Consider the following 16,703-nt stretch of genomic DNA (forward strand, 5'->3'; position numbering starts at 1 on the left):
TCACAGTTCTCTAACCCGGAAGTGGTTCTTTCGAGCGAGTTGGGCGGACAAGATGGCGGTAGCCGTGCGCACTTTGCAAGAACAACTGGAAAAGGCGAAGGAGAGTCTGAAAAATGTGGACGAAAACATACGCAAATTAACGGGCCGCGACCCGAACGATACCAGGTAGGAAGGCCGCGGTGCCTGGGAGGGGACGTGGGAGCATGGGGATGGAGGGCTGCCTGCAGACAGGAGGCGCATGGCTGAGCAGCGTTGCCCCCTCGGGGCTGGGTGCTCAGAGTCCTGTGTGACTGTGGTGCTCCTAGTATTGAGGCATTCCTCACACGTGCTCCACTGGATGAGGCTGACTGGGGTTACCAACAGGAAGTAAAGAAAATATGGAGTAGATGTACTAATCCTGTAGAAAATATAGACTGACGTCTTAAAGGGGTAGTGCCGCCAATAACACTTATTTAAAGGGCAGGGCGGTAAGTGATTGCTGGGGGGTCTGAGCGCTGGTGAATACAAGAGCAGCGGTGTGCAAGTGCCGCTGTGATTGTGGAGCTCCATTTTCTTCTATGGGATTGCTGGGGGCTGTACTCGGGCGACCGATTGTCGTATTGGCCAAAGCAAAAGCAGAATTTAGTATCCCCCCCCCTGTGCTGCGGCCTCCAACGTGCGTGGAGGAGGGGAGGGGCTGTGGCCACTGCGCCACCAATGATAACTAACGTTTAATACATTACAAATGCAGCCACTGGCAGAAACACATTGCTAGTGTTCTGCCGGAAGTCACGTGGTGCACTGCACAAGTGTACATCCGCAAATCATTCCTGCAGCCTCCACTGCTGTAGTTCGCCCACCGTGTGTGCGCGCACTTAAGGGTATAGACAGTCTCTATACCCCCCCTGCGCTCATTAATCTACATTAATTTGTACCCTCGCGGGCTCGCTCGCCACGCATCGGGCTCGGCCTCGCTGCGCTCTGCATTTAGTAAAACTGACTCTATGCCGCCATTGATAGTAAAGAAGGAAATGGCGGCACAGAGCTAGTATTACTAAATGCCGAGCGAAGCGAGGCCGACCCCGATGCGTGGCGAGTGTACAAATTAATGTAGATGCTGTATTTTACTGGAGATGACCGTCACTTTAAGACGATTATTCCAATGATTCGTGGAAGTGCGCTTGCGCAGCGCACCACGTGACTTCCGCTATAGACTTTCCGCAGAACACGGCACCCTGCCTCTGACAGGGTGCCGCAATCCGCCACAATTAACACCTCAGGTGCAGCACCTGCAATGTGTTTCTACCGCAGCCTGCATTTGTATATTAAATGTTATTGTCATTGATGGCGCAGTGTGGCCCCCCCCTCACCTCCTCTCATTGGTGACAGTTCCCATAGGAGCCCCAGCAGTGTAATCCTGGGGCTCCGATCGGCTACCATGGCAGCCAGGACACTACTGAAGCCCTGGCTGCCATGGTCAGCTCCCTGCTGCTGTGTGCACTATGCACAGGGCAGCAGGGAGAGTGTGAAGTCCTAGTCACCCGAATAGAGCTCTATCAGGGTTACTAGGACAAGGGATTAAAATATCTCAGGTTCTGGCCCCTAAGGGGGGAAATAGTTATTAAATAAACTGTAAAAAAAAAACACCAAATTATTAAGTATAAATCACCCTGTTTCCAAATTTTACATATAAAATATCTAAACAATAAATGAAATATTACATATCGCCACGTCCAAAAAGTCCAAAATCTTAAAAAATATCTCCTATTTGGTGAACGCTGTAAAATAAATTAAAGGGAGCATGTTATGTGGATATTTGATTATAATCGAACAAATTATATACAATCATTAACTACTAAAAAGTGCCTTAGGCTACTTTCACACTAGCGTTCGGGTTTCCGTTCGTGAGCTCCGTTTGAAGGAGCTCACGAGCGGACCCGAACGCAGCCGTCCAGCCCTGATGCAGTCTGAATGGATGCGGATCCGCTCAGACTGCATCAGTCTGGCGGCGTTCAGCCTCCGCTCCGCTCGCCTCCGCACGGACAGGCGGACAGCTGAACGCTGCTTGCAGCGTTCGGGTGTCCGCCTGGCCGTTCGGAGGCGTGCGGATCCGTGCGGATCCGTCCAGACTTTCAATGTAAGTCAATGGGGACGGATCCGTTTGAAGATGCCACAATGTGGCTCAATCTTCAAGCGGATCCGTCCCCCATTGACTTTACATTGAAAGTCTGGACGGATCCGTCCCAGGCTATTTTCACACTTAGCTTTTTTTTGCTAATATAATGCAGACGGATCCGTTCTGAACGGAGCCTCCGTCTGCATTATTATGAGCGGATCCGTTCAGAACGGATCCGCCCGAACGCTAGTGTGAAAGTAGCCTTAGATGTATTCACTTACTGGTGTGACAGATGGTTACCTCATTATATACACACAAAGATGCCGCATGCTAATGAGCTGATTTGAGCCCAACGTGATGTCATTGAGTCCAGCGTATATTTAATTCAGAGCTATAGCCACTCCCCTGCCCACCTGCTGCTGATTCATATGGAAAATAACTGTCATTCAGCAGCAGGTGGGCGGGGGGGGGGGGGTCAGGAGCTCATGAATATTCATGACTCATCATTATCAGCTGGAGCTTTTCAATACAAGATGTTGGCAGATTGACTGGGTCAATTAAAGAAAGTGACCCAGCATTTTGCTAAGAGAATCAGTCACTTATTTATGTTGCCCTTAGTTAGGACACCATAAAACTGGTGACAGGTTCCCTTTAAGAACTGCGCGATTCTCCATTTATTTTTTTTAGTCGCCTTGTCCCCCCTCCCAAAAACAGGCTAGGATTGTTCTATTATGGGCTGGACGTTCTATATAATGCGGAATGCACGCAGCTTTTTTTTTGGCGTTTTATTTTTTTTCCGCATGGTATCGAGTATCGCAATGCTTTTTTATGGTATCGAAACCGAATCAAAATTTTGGTAGCCAAACAACCCTAATCGGCACCACTAACACATTTGTGCCTAGTACCTTCTGTGCGTTCAGATGTACAACACAAGTTGTCAGCCTACTACGAGAGGGTCTTCCCCTGGCTGAGAGCTTTCCATATTGGCCTTTCCCTTCACTGGCCCTGAAATTAGTATAGAAGCTTGACCGTACACTGCCCCTAAGATGGATTCCCTGGCCGACATGGCATAGACCCATCCACCCTTCTTCACCGCCCAACACAATGATTTTCTGCTAGGGCATCTCCTTGCCTGCTGCAGCACTGATTGGCTCTTCCAGGCTGTCGACCTGTAAGCCACCCAGGGCGAGCCCCCCTTCCTCTTAGGGTCATGTCTGTGAGAAGAACCCTTCTTCCTCCCTCGTGCCTTTTCCTGCCAACATGCAGTCAAATGGCAGTGGGTTGTCTGTCTGAGAGGTCTCTAGGGATGAACAACCCCTTTTAAGATTTTTGGTACATTAAATACATTTTCTGGTTCTTGGAAATTACTGTATTTTTGTTGAAAATGTTTAGCAATTGCATCAGCTTTGTTTCCGGTTAGTCTATAATGATCGCTTTATGGCAAGTGTGCAGAAGCTTTGGTAACCGTTACATCTGAGCCGCTATAAAGCAGGCCATACCTGTTAGATGTATGTCAGCCCAGCCTGCCAAGTTCACCAGGTTATGTTCTTCCACATGCCAGTGGCAAAGGTCTAGGTGCATAGATTAAAGGGCTGACTAGTCTGTCCAGTTAGATTTAGACAACAGAAAATTAAAAAAATGACATATTTTTCGTTTTATAAGATGCACCTAAGTTTGTGAGGAGGAAATTAGGAAAATAAAATATTTTAAACCAAATGGTGTGCTTTTGGTGGGTTTTGAACTAATGGGGGTGTCTGTGGATGGCACACTGTTATGATGAAGTGGGCGGGGGTTGAGCGTGACATGCGCTGACCGCTGCGTGCATAGTCAGTACTGCTTACAGATAAGTGATTAGTGCTAGTTTAGCAAACCAGCACTGCTAGGGGCTGCTGCATACACTTTACAGGTAATGGCTGCTCTTACCAGCTTAATAAATATCAGCGACTGCGTCGGGCCCCACCTCCAGTGCAGCTGCTACTACCCTGATAGCGCCCCCTGTTTACATGTCACTGGTACATTGCAGGCCGCTATTCCTATGCAGCACAGCAGGACCTGCGATGTTCCGGCCATGTAATAATGCTCTATTTGCTTTATAAGACGCACAGCCATTTCCCCCTTTTCTTATAAAGCGGAAAATAAAAATACAGTATATATTTTCTACACATCCGCATATACCCTTTGCTCCCTGAGTCAGGGGAAACTTGCTTTTACTTTCACCTGCTATCATTCCCAGTGTTCCGTAAAATTGTGGTACCTGTTAAAATCTGGAACCCTCGTCACTTCCGGTAGTGACGTAGGCGCACCGGAAGCTTCAAAAGGAGGTGTGATCTTAGAGCCCAGCACCTGATTGGCTGAAAAGAAGGCGTGTTGGCGCCTGCGCACAACCAACCTGGGTACAGTCATTATACATGCTGCGTCTGTGAACGCGCACAGGGAAGGGAGGAAGGGCGCCAACACGCCTTCTTTTCAGCCAATCAGGTGCCAGGCTCTAAGATCACACCTCCTTTTGAAGCTTCCGCTGCGCCTATGTCACTACCGGAAGTGACGAGGGTACCAGATTTTAACAGGTACCATCATTTCACGGAACACCGGCCTGGTACTTTCACTTTCCGTTTGTGCCAGTCATCTAATAAACCTGATCTCTAAACTACTAAGAGGTCATAAATACTTAAGGGGCTTATCCAATCCCTATAATGCCCCTCAAAATGCCCGTGCCCCTCACACTGGTTATAGTTACCCTGGCACCTGCGTCGCTTCTGATGTCTGGACGGCCAAGGCTGCATCGCCTGATGTTTTGATCCGCGCGACTGGGGAGGGGTGGGGGCAGCCAATAGCATGCCACGACAGGAACGAGCCCCTGTTGCCGGATGTTTTGATAAGTGTAGCTGGGAGATGCAGCAGCGGCCGTGTGGGCATCAGAAGTGACTCAGGTGCCGGGGAGTGGGGTAAGTGTAACCAGTGTGAGGGGCCAGGGCATTAGAGGGGGCATTATAGGTGTTGGGTAACCCCTTTAAGCCACATTCTTATGAGTAAGATAAGAGCTGAGCTATAATGAGAGATAATGTCAGGGATAAGGAGCCCATCAGCTCCTGGACTGACAGAAAAGACAGAAAATTCAAAGGGTGCTACTAGAGCATGTCAGCTCTACAGAAAAAAGGAAGCCATATTTTTGATGATGACAACATTAAAAGCCTGATGCTGCAATGATTTTACTAGAGTAAAGTTGTCTTTACTAAGTCCTATACATGAGCCATTTAGGAATTAGTTGGAGTGTAGAAAAACTAGAACTTGGAGATGAAAGTTTGGCTTACTGACCCCATAGTCCTGCTCATGAGAGAAGCCCTGCAAGTGTTCAAAAAGCAGCAATTGTGCTATCCAGTGTGTTACTTGCATTAACACTTGTGACTTTCTTTCTAGACCGGCACCCACAAGGCGGATGACCATCACAGGACCAAATGCTGTTGGAGGTAGAGGCCGTGGTGGCATTGTGCTACGGTAATTATTCCCATTGACATATCAAATTTTTTTTTCTCTTAGTTTTCTTATATTTTATATACTTCAACTTAAACCAGAGACAGATCTCCTTGGTAAAAGCGTGGTCGCTTTATTAAGTTGAGCAAGGAGTTTTTGCTAAAATCATGTAATGAACAGCTCCAGCGTGAGGAGATCTGGGCAGAATGAGCTGCTGTCCTGCATTAACAGTGGCACCTTTACACAGGGCAATTATCTGGAAGGAACACACCGACCTGATGATTGCCCTGATCATTGGGCAATGTAAAGAGGCCTTAAGCCTACTAAAATATTCAAGAGGGAAACATGAATTGGTGTTCTATGGAAACAAATTATTGCCTGTTTATTCTGGTGTAGGGTTTTAGCGGCATGGTGGGCAACAATGGTTTGTAAAATACCAAAGGGCATTTCCTTGTTGTGTACCCTGCACTAGACCCCTTTTTACTGTAGGATGTAAATGTTTACTACATGATTGTCAAGATAAATGTTTGCCTGGATCAGACAGGGCACGCTCCTGTTTGCAAATATCTTTAGTCCGTTCAGGATATTTTGGTGTATCATATTTTGGCACTTTTCTTCTCTGCATCAGAAAAGGAGAAGATGACATTAATTTAAAAGCATTAAAGCCCCTTGTTCCCCCCCCCCCCCCCCCCTCATTCTTGCAATGCATATAAAATCAAGCAAATTTACAGTAGGTATTCATTTTTAAATGTTCCTACTGTGGAGTATCTATGGCCCCAATTAAGACTGTCTCCATAGTGCTCTTCTGCTTGTAGCTAACCTACCAAATGTACGTTGGCACAAAGTAAGGGGGCTGCAGGATTACACCTCATAGAGAATGTGTCTGCTTTCGTTTACCTTGGGGATGCGTAGTCTGTGTAGGAGCTATAGAAGAGTTGGACCTTTACTGCCGACTGCTTGCGAGTCATTCATAAGCTTTTAGAGTAAAGGCATCTTAGAGACAAAAGAATAAAAGCTTCAGAATTATTGCTTGATGAAAGTAAAGTACTTACTAAAAGTCAGAGGTTACAGGTTAACATTTATTACAACTCACTGCCAGATTACTTGTATGACAAATATCACTGGTGACCGATGGGCCCAATTAACTTATGGGGGTTCGTTGAGTTCTGTTGTGGTGTCAGGGCTATTGAGCCTTTCAGATCTGATGCACATATGAACAAAGCCTGAATGATGTTTTATTATCTAAGCAATTCAGTGTTGTGTGCTCATAACATTCTCTCGTATCTCTAGGCGTGGACTCTCGGATGGAGGAGCAGGACCCCCAGCCAAACAACGGGACTTTGAAGGTGCACTGAGCAGGTAAAGTCTGCTATTATTTCAGAATTATTTAGTTTAATTTCCAGTCTTTGTTTCTATCATTTGTTCACATAGTGTAGTTTTTGATTGTATTTATTTTTTACAAACTGACATGCCCCCTGCCCCTCTCTGATTTTGAGGCAGTACACAAAAGCTATGTTTTGCTTTCTCTGCATGTACTAAATTAAACAATTTGTAATATTTCAGGCTGAGTGGGGAGCGTCGGCAGAGGAGAGAGTCACGCCAGGAAAGCGACGCTGAGGAGGAGGATGATAAGAAAGTAAGTGTTTCGTTTTTAAAAAGGGTTGTCCGGCCTATGTGTCCACAACCCCAATGGTGGTAACTTGTGCTAAATATTAAAAAAACTAAAACTTACATGTCTCTTGGTGCTTTTTTTTCTTTTTTGACCAAAGTTTACCATGACTTGGGTTGTCATCTCCTAGGCTGGACAACCCCTTTTAAGTATTTGTAGCATCAGTTCTTCCCTTCATTATAGGTTGAACTTTATTCTTTGTGAACTGATTATTTTTTTTCTTTTAACAGCCAGCGTTGCAATCCTCTGTTGTTGCTACCTCCAAAGAACGCACACGCCGAGATCTTATACAAGATCAGAACATGGATGAAAAAGGAAAACAAAGGTAGAATAAGTTACTGCAGATACTTCATAATTCTCTCTGTCATATAGAATATGTAACATTGGGCACCATTTTTGGACTTTTTATAGAAATAAAAGGGTTTTCCGGTACTTTTATATACTGATGACTAGGGGTAAAAAAAAAATCTACTTTGGATAAAACATTCAAAGTCGATTTGCATAAAACTTTGTTTCATTACAGCATATAAGTCTCAGAAAATTGAATCTGCTTAAAAAGAGACTCTTGTAAAACTACATTGAATTACCTATAGTATAGTTCACTTATGAATTAACAGTTCTGCAGGTTTCATGCCTAATATCTCCCAGTATCCTTAACCGATCAGATGTCTTTTGAAGGCTGGCATTCCGTTTTTTACCTGTTGGCTGTATTTCGTAGTTTTTTCATCTTTATTGATTAGCTTTCTTACCAGCCCAGTCTGGATGGGTATTTCAGTGAAAAGAAAAAAAAAATTCCCATTAAAAAAGACAGAACTTACACATATCTGGACCATCGATACTGCAGGAAATAGCTGTGAATGCTGGTCTGCTATTCATTGACTGCAACGAGGACTTCCCTCAGCCATTGATTGACTGAGCTGCAATCCCAGCCATTTTCTGCCATGTCGAGACACAAAGTGGAGAGCAGCAGTGACCCCGGCATTATCTGAATGCCCGGTCATGGGACAGGCGAGTATAAAACCTGCAACTCAGGGAATGGGGTTTTTCTTTGTGCTTTAATTCCCCATTTATAAATCAAAACCATATCATTTGTTTTCAGTCTGATGGGAAGACCACTGACCTGTGTTAAACAATTGTGCTTTTTCTTGCCCCCAGAAATCGGCGAATATTTGGTCTGTTGATGGGAACCCTTCAAAAATTCAAACAAGAATCTAATGTTGCCACAGAAAGAGTAAGTTTCATGCCTGTGTATGACGGTCTTTCTTTTGCCTGTGTTTTTTAACACTGTTTTGGACTAAGTCAATTTGGTCCGCAACATTTTTGTATTTTTTTTTTATATATTTTTTTTTTTAAACACTCTGGCCTCCCAGAGCCATACCTTAATTGTTAATTTGTCTGGCAACCTATTCGAATGAGGGCTTGTTTACTTTGCTGGATTTTTTTTTTTTTTTTGTGGTGTCTTAAATGGAATTGTCCGGGGGTCCGACACCTGGCACCCCCACTGTTCAGCTGTATAAGGACATGGCGTGTGCACGTGCTTTCTCTCTTCCTGTCAGCTGCTGCTATGGCAAAGAAGATAGAAAGTAGCGGTGAACAGGATGACAGACCGCACGTGCACACTGCGAGCGCCGTATCCTCATACAGCTGATCGATTGGGGTCCCGGGTGTCAGACCGCTGCCAATCTGATATGGATGATCTATCCTGAGGATAGATCATCAATAGTAAAAGCCTGGACAACCTCTTTAAAGGGGTTGTCCAGTATTGGCCTAGCCGGCCTCCCTACCTGTCAGCTGTATTTTTTTTTTTTATATTTTTTTTAAATATTTGCATCTCTGGTGTCAGAACTACAGCTCTGCTAATTGTGTACTGGACAGAGCTGGTAACTGCAGTACTACTCCTCCCATTGAAGTGAACGGGACCACCGCTTGTAGTTATCATCTCCGTCCACTAACGTACAAAGTCATGGTAGCTTTAAAATGGATTTTCAGATGAAAATACTGAATCAATTTATTCTCCTAAAGGTCTCCATCGGTAACTCTATTTCATCGGGCAGTATAAGAGCATATAATCTATTTTTTTTTAAACATTTTCTTATTGGCTCGCAGGAAAAAAGACGACACGAAATTGAACAAAAGCTTGAAGTGCAGGCAGAAGAAGAGAAGAAACAGGTGGAAAATGAGAGGAGAGGGCTTTTTGAGGAAAGACGTGCCAAACAAACTGAATTGCGACTATTGGAGCAGAAAGTTGAACTGGCACACTTGGTGAGCAACTATACATCTGACTTTGTTCACGTTAACTCTTGCATTGTTTCTGATGTATTTGGAAATGTAATTTCAGCAAGAAGAATGGAATGAACACAATGTGAAAATAATCAAGTATATAAGAACAAAAACAAGACCCCACCTGTTCTACATACCTGGTAGATTGTATCCACCAACTCAGAAGCTACTGGATGAGTCGCAGAAAAAGATGAATTGTAAGTTCACATACATGTCGTTGCGGTATTAGTGTTTTTGTGGCTGCCCATGATGCAGTCCTTTATTGGACTATTCTAAAAATAGATTTCTGGATTTTACTATGCTTTTTTATTTTTTATTTTATTTTTTATATTTTTTTTTAGCTATATTTGAAAATAGACGGGCAGAATTTGCAGAACAGTTGAATAAAATGGAAGCTAGACCTAGGCGCCATTCCATGAAAGACAAAGATCAAGAAAAGAAGCACGAAGATGAAAATGAACAGAAGGAGGACCCAGAAGATGGTAAGGTGGCTCGGCATGAGATAGATGAGGAGACAGGTAATCTTCCTAATGACATAGAGATGGAGGACACCTTTGAGGAAGAGAAGGATGTTAGTATTATTGTAAGAGATGTAGAAATGGTGCAGGAGAGTAGACTTATGGAAGACGGTGATGATTTTAAGGCCGAGGAAAAGATTGAGGAAGAGGGTAGGGTTCAGGTTGAGGTAGAGATAGAGGAACCACAGCCTAGTAGGTGGGAAGAAAAGGAGATAGAGGTTGAGGAAGAAGTAAAAGAAGATGAGGAAAGAGACAACGTGGAGGAAGAGGTACCACAGCAGGCACTGGATACTAGTCAGACAAGTGTTTATGAATCAAGTGCAGACATTAACCATACTAAGGAAGAAGAGAGTGAGGAGAGAGCTGATCAGTCAGAAAGTAAAGTTCATGAGGAAGCAGAGACGCAAAAGACAAATGAGCTTGAGTCTGAAATAGAAACAGAGTCTGTAGAAACAAATAAAGTTGAACGAGACTTTATGTTCCATCCACCAGCTCATTATGAGCCCCAGACAAGGCTAGAATCCCATTATCGTGTGGAAGAAGAGCCAATGCCCGAAAGGGAAGCTGTAGTCATAGCTGTAAATATTACAGATCCCCAAGTAGAGCAAATCCAGATTACCCCCTCAGAACATAAAGAAAAGAGGAGCAAAAGTAGAGGAAGAGCCAAGAACAAAGTAGGCAAGAGCAGAAGCCGGAGCAGTAGCAGCAGTAGTTCTAGCAGTAGCTCCAGTTCAAGCAGTAGTGGAAGTAGCTCGAGCAGCAGCAGTAGTCAGAGCAGTTCAAGCAGTAGTAGCAGCAGCAGCGGGAGCAGCAGCAGGGATAGCAGTAGCAGCAGTAGTAGCAGCAGTGAAAGTCGAAGCCGGAGCAGAGGGAGAGGGCATAACAGAGATGAGAAACGCAAGAGAAGTGTTGAGCGAAAGCGACGAGAAAGAGAAACATCTGGAGCAGAGAGGAGTCACAAGTCTTCTAAAGTCAGTAGCAGAGGCCCCAAAGGATCCAAGGAGAAAGGCTCGTCAAGGTCTGACCGCAAGAGGACTGTTTCTGAAGGTAGCCGGTCAGGCAAAAGGCCGTCGAGGAGTGAGAGAGACCGTAAATCAGACAGAAAGGATAAAAGACGTTGATCAGATTGTGTACCGGACTGTAGTAGAACATGGTGCTGCCTTTAACAATAGCATGGTACTAATTGTTTGGGGAAAGCACAATGAATCTATTTTTATTTTACCTTGATGCATAATTTTATAATTTGGTGATTTAACAGGAGGTGTAAGCTCAAAAGATCTTCAAATAAAACCATAAAGGATATTTTTCCCGGTATCTTTGCCTCTTTTATTTGCTAGCGTTTTTTTTTTGTTTTTGTTTTTTAAACCATACTTTTTTCTGGTTTATATTAAAGTACACGTTCACATCACACTGAACCCCTGTAGATGATTGACATTTATTTACCTTTATCAATGGATGTACAGTCATAAGATTTTTATTTTATTTTTTGTGGTTTTAATTTTACATCCTTTACCTTAAGAATTTTTTTTTTATTATTTTAAAGGTTAGCATAGAAAGTGATACAATGTGAAATAGTTTCCCCTTCATCTTGTTGGAGACCATGAAATGTCTCCACGTTCTGTAAAAAAATTTCCGCTTTTGGACTGAGCAACATCTCAGGGTGACATTATAGTAAGGCTACTTTCACACTGGCGTTTTGGTTTCTGTTTGTGAGATCCGTTCAGGGCTCTCCCAGGCGGTCCAAAAGAGATCAGTTTTGCCCTAATGCATTCTGAATGGAAAATGGTCCGCTCAGAATGCATCAGTTTGCCTCCGATCAGTCACCATTCCGCTCTGGAGGCGGACACCAAACGTTGCTTGCAGTGTTTTGGTGTCCATTTTACGAAACTGAGCCGAACGGATCCGTTCTGACACACAATGTAAGTCAATGGGGACGAATCAGTTTTCTATGACACAATCTGGCACAATAGGAAACTGATCCGTCCTCCATTGACCTTTAATGGTGTTCAAGACTGATGCGTCTTGGCTATGTTAAAAATAATACAAATGGATCCGTTCTGAACGGATGCAGACGGTTGTATTGTCTGAACGGATCGGTCTGTGCAGATCCATGACTGATCCGCACCAAACGCGAGTGTGAAAGTAGCCTAAGTGATTTATCATTTAGTAGAAAATGTTTGAGGTATGATACCATTTACTTTCTGACATATTGTCTGCTTTGTATGTGTTTCAGAATTTTTGTAAGACCATTTGCAATTGTTCAGCTGTCATGTGCAAATAAATAACTTTTGACTAGCATTGGGCTTTTTCAATTTGTTAATCAGTCACAAGCTTGGTGTGGGCCTCCCGAACCAGTTTAAATATTCAGAATGGGTAGTTTCAGGGGTTTTTAGAAGCACAAAGTAGAAGTTCTAGCAACGATTGAATACAAGCAGACAGAACTGCATTTCTCGCTGGTATCACTGGGAGACAAAGAAAACCATGCGCATAGCTGCTGCCACTAGGAGGCGACACTAAGCAAAAAAGTGTTAGCTCCTCCTCTCAGCTATACCCCTCCTGCAGGCACTGAGCTAATCCGTTTTAGCTTAGTGTCTGTAGGAGGCAGACATGTTTTCCTGCAGGTCTGCCAAAGATTTTTTTTTTATTTTTTTTTCTCCGATCGGACAACAGGCGGCCTCCAACCACCTGTTTTCCCACACTTGAGGGGGGAGATCTGTGGGTCCGCAGGCCTGCTGCTCGTTTCCCCACCTCTGGAAGACCAGGAGGAACAGTGGATCTCAAATCCTTTGTTACCCGCCAGCTATAGTGTCACCTTGCTGCTACTCCCAGAAGTCCCCCCCTGTTACCAGTGTAGCCGCCGCCCTCTCCAGCACACGGAGGAAGGTGACGCTGCTGGAATCTGGGTAGGCAGAAACCGTCTAGGTAAGTATTACCTACCTTTCCCTGCTGCCCCCCAGGGGTTAACCTTTCTCCCTGTACTGGGTTCTAGGGGTTAGCCTTCTGCTGGGTCCCCTTCTCCTGTGTTCTCTAAAGTGAACACAGTAAAATCTTTATATATTTTTTTTCCTCTCTCAAAACCTTGGCCTCTCACCGGCTCTGGTCCCCAGCCCCCTTTTCTTCCTCCAGGCTCGGCGGTACTCCAGCGCTTGCAGGCCGCCGCTTTCACTGGCGTCGGTACGCCCGTTTCCGGCCTCCTCTGTTCGGGGGGGCAAGATCCCCCTGGCACTCCCACTCCCTCCATGTGCTGCTCTCCCAGCTGGAAGTTCTTTAGGTCGGCCCCACCTGTAGTGCCCCACGTTCAGACTTGCACTGTGTCCTCTCTACAGCGGAGCCAGTGGCGCAATGGATAGGGGGAGTGCTCGCCGTACCAGTAGCTACTTACGACTAGCATACTGTCCATCCTGTAGCATTACCCCCTTCCATAGGCAGAGTAATTGCACTACCACAGGATACTTTACAGCCTGTAGCATTACCCTCCTTTCTTAGGCGGAGTATTTGCACTACCATTGGATCCTATTCATTCTGTATTGCTCTTTTTTCATAGGCAGGGTATTTGCACATGGGACCCTATACATCCGGTAGCAAGGACTCTTTCCATAGGCGGAGTATTTGCTTTTACCACTGGATACTGTACAGCCTGTCACATTAGTCTCCTTTTATAGACTGGGTACTGTACGTTCTGTAACATTACCCTCCTTCCATAGGTGGAGTATTGGCACTACTACTGGATCATATTCCCTGTAGCATTGCCCTCCTTCCATAGTGGGTGTTTTTACACTTCCACTGGGTACTGTACATTCTGTAACATTATCCTCATTCCATGGAGTAATTGCACTACCACTGGATCATATACAGACTGTACGTTAATCTCCTTCCTTAGGTGGAGTAATTGCACTTCCACCGGAGACCATATGTTCTGTCGCATTAGCCCTTCCGCAGGCAGAGTAATTGCACTAATCCTGGTTATCTTCTGTCCGGTTGGATTTCCACCTTCTATAGGTGGACTAGTTGCACCACAATCGCATACTGTAGATCCTGTTGCATTACCCTCTTTCTATTGAAGGAGGAGTTGCACAACCAGTAGTGCCTGCACTACCAGTGGACCCTGTACATCTGTTGGGTTTCCATCAGCGGAGTAACTCCACTACCACTGGAAACTGTTAATCCTGTTACATTATCTGTCTTAGGTGTAGATGGGTACCACACCTGCATACTGTAAGATCCTGTAGCATTACCCTCCCATCGGCCGGGTAGTTCCACAACCAGTGGTACTTGTTCTACCAGTGGATGCTGTACATGTTGTCGGGCTCCCCTCTTTCCATAGGCGGAGTATTCCCACTACCTCTGGAATCTTCTGCCCTATCGCATTATCCCCTTGTCGCATTCCATCCCGTTCCACGGGTTGTCTCCTTGCTAGACGCAGACAATCTTTATCCCCCGTCATAGGCGGTATTTTGGCACTACCACGGGATGCTGTGACTACTTTCACACTATCCTTTTCCTCAGGTAGTCATTGTACGGATTGGGGTCAGGCGCCTACGTGGCAGCCTCTGTCTTTTCATGGTGTTTACCCATGACATGCCTCTCCTCATTCCTTGGGTCCCCATGTGGAGCATTCTAATTTTGTTGATTTTCCTTGGCACGCTCGGCATCCACACTCCTTCACTTCAGTAGGTGGAACGTCTGTACAGGTTGCCAGTTTTCTTCCTTCTCCGGTGGAGTATTGCGCTACCAACAGTTCATATTGGCTACTGCTGTTTGACCTCATTTTCAGGTGGAGTCCCCCCCTCTGGAGAGGCCATGTTTGCAGAAAACCGCACAAAATGCTAGGGTCGATTCCCCCACATGGAGGAAGGGGATGCGGCAAGAACCTCAAGTGCCGCGCCCATTGACAATGTGTCCTGTAAGCCAGAACCAGTGACTGTCGGCATTTGAAGGAAGAGTGCAAAAACTCCCCATGGGAAGGGGTTACACAGTAGTAGCCACAGAACAGGAGTAGCCCAAAAATTTACGGCCAGCGCAAAGACTGCCTCATAGGGATCTAGTTTGCCTGTGAGTTGTCTGCATTGCTTCCTTCACCGGGTACGGCGGTCATACTGTCCTTGTTGTCACCACATACACTAGTTCTCTACTGAACCATATCAGCCTCTTGTACTTTTCCCCTTCCAGAAGTCGAGTAGTTGTACTTCCCCAGATACTGTTTCTGCTTGCTTGGCCAGTTTCCATAGGGCAGCCTTCCATAGGTATCAGGCGGCTTCTCTCTTCTCTTGTTATGGAGCTGAAGGTCCTTCTCTCCATGTCTCTGCTTACCACATTGTCATTCTCCTTGAGGAACATTCTTATGAGACAAACCCCTTGGCCTTAGGTCTATCCCAGAGGACACTCTTCTTACCAGGTATTACCCAATTTTTCTTTTATTTTTTGCGTTTTTATTTTTATTTTTTGTCCCACTGCCTTGTTCCCTTTTGTGTCTCTTCTCTGCTTCGATATTCATTTCTTGTAGGCCATGGTCATGCCTGACATCCAGGTTCTCTAGCCCTGATTTGTTAATGGTTTTGCTGGAGTGCTCTTCTCCTTTGACAGCCTGGTATGGCGTTGGGGGTTGTCGCCTTCTGACACCTCTACTTCTTCCCACATGGGGAGGCAAGATTTGTCACGTCCGCAGTTCTCTGGCCCTTTGTATCCAGACACCATTTTCTGTTTGTTTTCTTGCCATGCCATGTCGTATCTGTTGATCACTCTAGGGGGGTCTTTTCCTGGGTTGCTGGTCCTTGGGCATCACCTTCCTTAGGAGTCTTCTGTTCTCAGGCTATGTTTTCTCTCTCCAGTATATTCCGTAGTCGCTCTGGTGCCTGACTTGTTTTCATTCTTGTCAATCTTGTGGATATTCGGTGTGCTCGCCACTTTTTCTGAAGTCACTTAAGCCGTGGCTTATGTCCCCGGGGCTGTTCTTCTGCCCAGCCGGGGCTTCTGGGTATTCAGACGCTCTCTGACTGGCCTTCCTGGGAATGGCTCTTCCTGTCCTCCCCCTGCAATTCTGTGCGGGGAAATATGACTGCCTTGGATTCGTTCAGGTCTTATTCCCTCCCCATGGTACTGCACTTTAACGTCCCATGGTCTTCTGTGTCCCCCAATGATACGAGCGAGAACGTAGAATTTTTGTCTTGCCTGTAAAATCCTTTTCTCGCTGAGTTCATTGGGGGACACAGCTCCCACCCCATAAGTACATTGCTGGCTCTCCTTGATGGGCCCCTCCAGTTCTGGATTCTGGTCCCTATTCACCTTTCTTACTTTTTATTGTGTTCTGCTGGCTTCTCCTGGTTGCTCCTACGGCTTTCGTACAAACTGATTAGCTCAGTGTCTGCAGGAGGGGTATAGTTGGAGGAGGAGCTAACACTTTTTTGCTTAGTGTCGCCTCCTAGTAGCAGCAGCTATACCCATGGTCTTCGGTGTCCCCCAATGAACTCAGCGAGAAAAGGATTTTACAGGTAAGACACAAATCCTACTTTTCCAGGCAGCATTTAATGGGATTTACACTATTTACATATCATTAGGCTATTAATGCATTATCGGGGGGGGAGCTTCAGCTGTCGATTATTTTAGTAATCAAGTATTCTACCGATTAATCCAACGATTAATCAAGTACTCTAATAAGAAAAAAACTAATTAA

At 45.2% G+C, this 16,703-nt stretch overlaps 1 protein-coding gene across 1 annotated transcript; it reads left to right on the forward strand.

The window, feature by feature from the left end:
* Nucleotides 1-11,335, forward strand: LOC122921772 (pinin-like). The gene is made up of 9 exons (XM_044272002.1): nt 1-165; nt 5,513-5,590; nt 6,857-6,925; nt 7,130-7,202; nt 7,466-7,560; nt 8,391-8,466; nt 9,342-9,497; nt 9,574-9,712; nt 9,857-11,335. Exons 1-9 carry the CDS (start codon nt 53-55, stop codon nt 11,152-11,154), a joined length of 2,097 nt encoding a protein of 698 aa, XP_044127937.1. The 5' UTR covers nt 1-52; the 3' UTR covers nt 11,155-11,335.
* The last annotated feature ends 5,368 nt before the right edge of the window (nt 11,336-16,703 follow it).

The sequence above is a fragment of the Bufo gargarizans genome, chromosome 11 (genome assembly GCF_014858855.1).
Source record: "Bufo gargarizans isolate SCDJY-AF-19 chromosome 11, ASM1485885v1, whole genome shotgun sequence".
In the NCBI taxonomy this organism is placed as follows: Eukaryota; Metazoa; Chordata; class Amphibia; order Anura; family Bufonidae; genus Bufo; species Bufo gargarizans.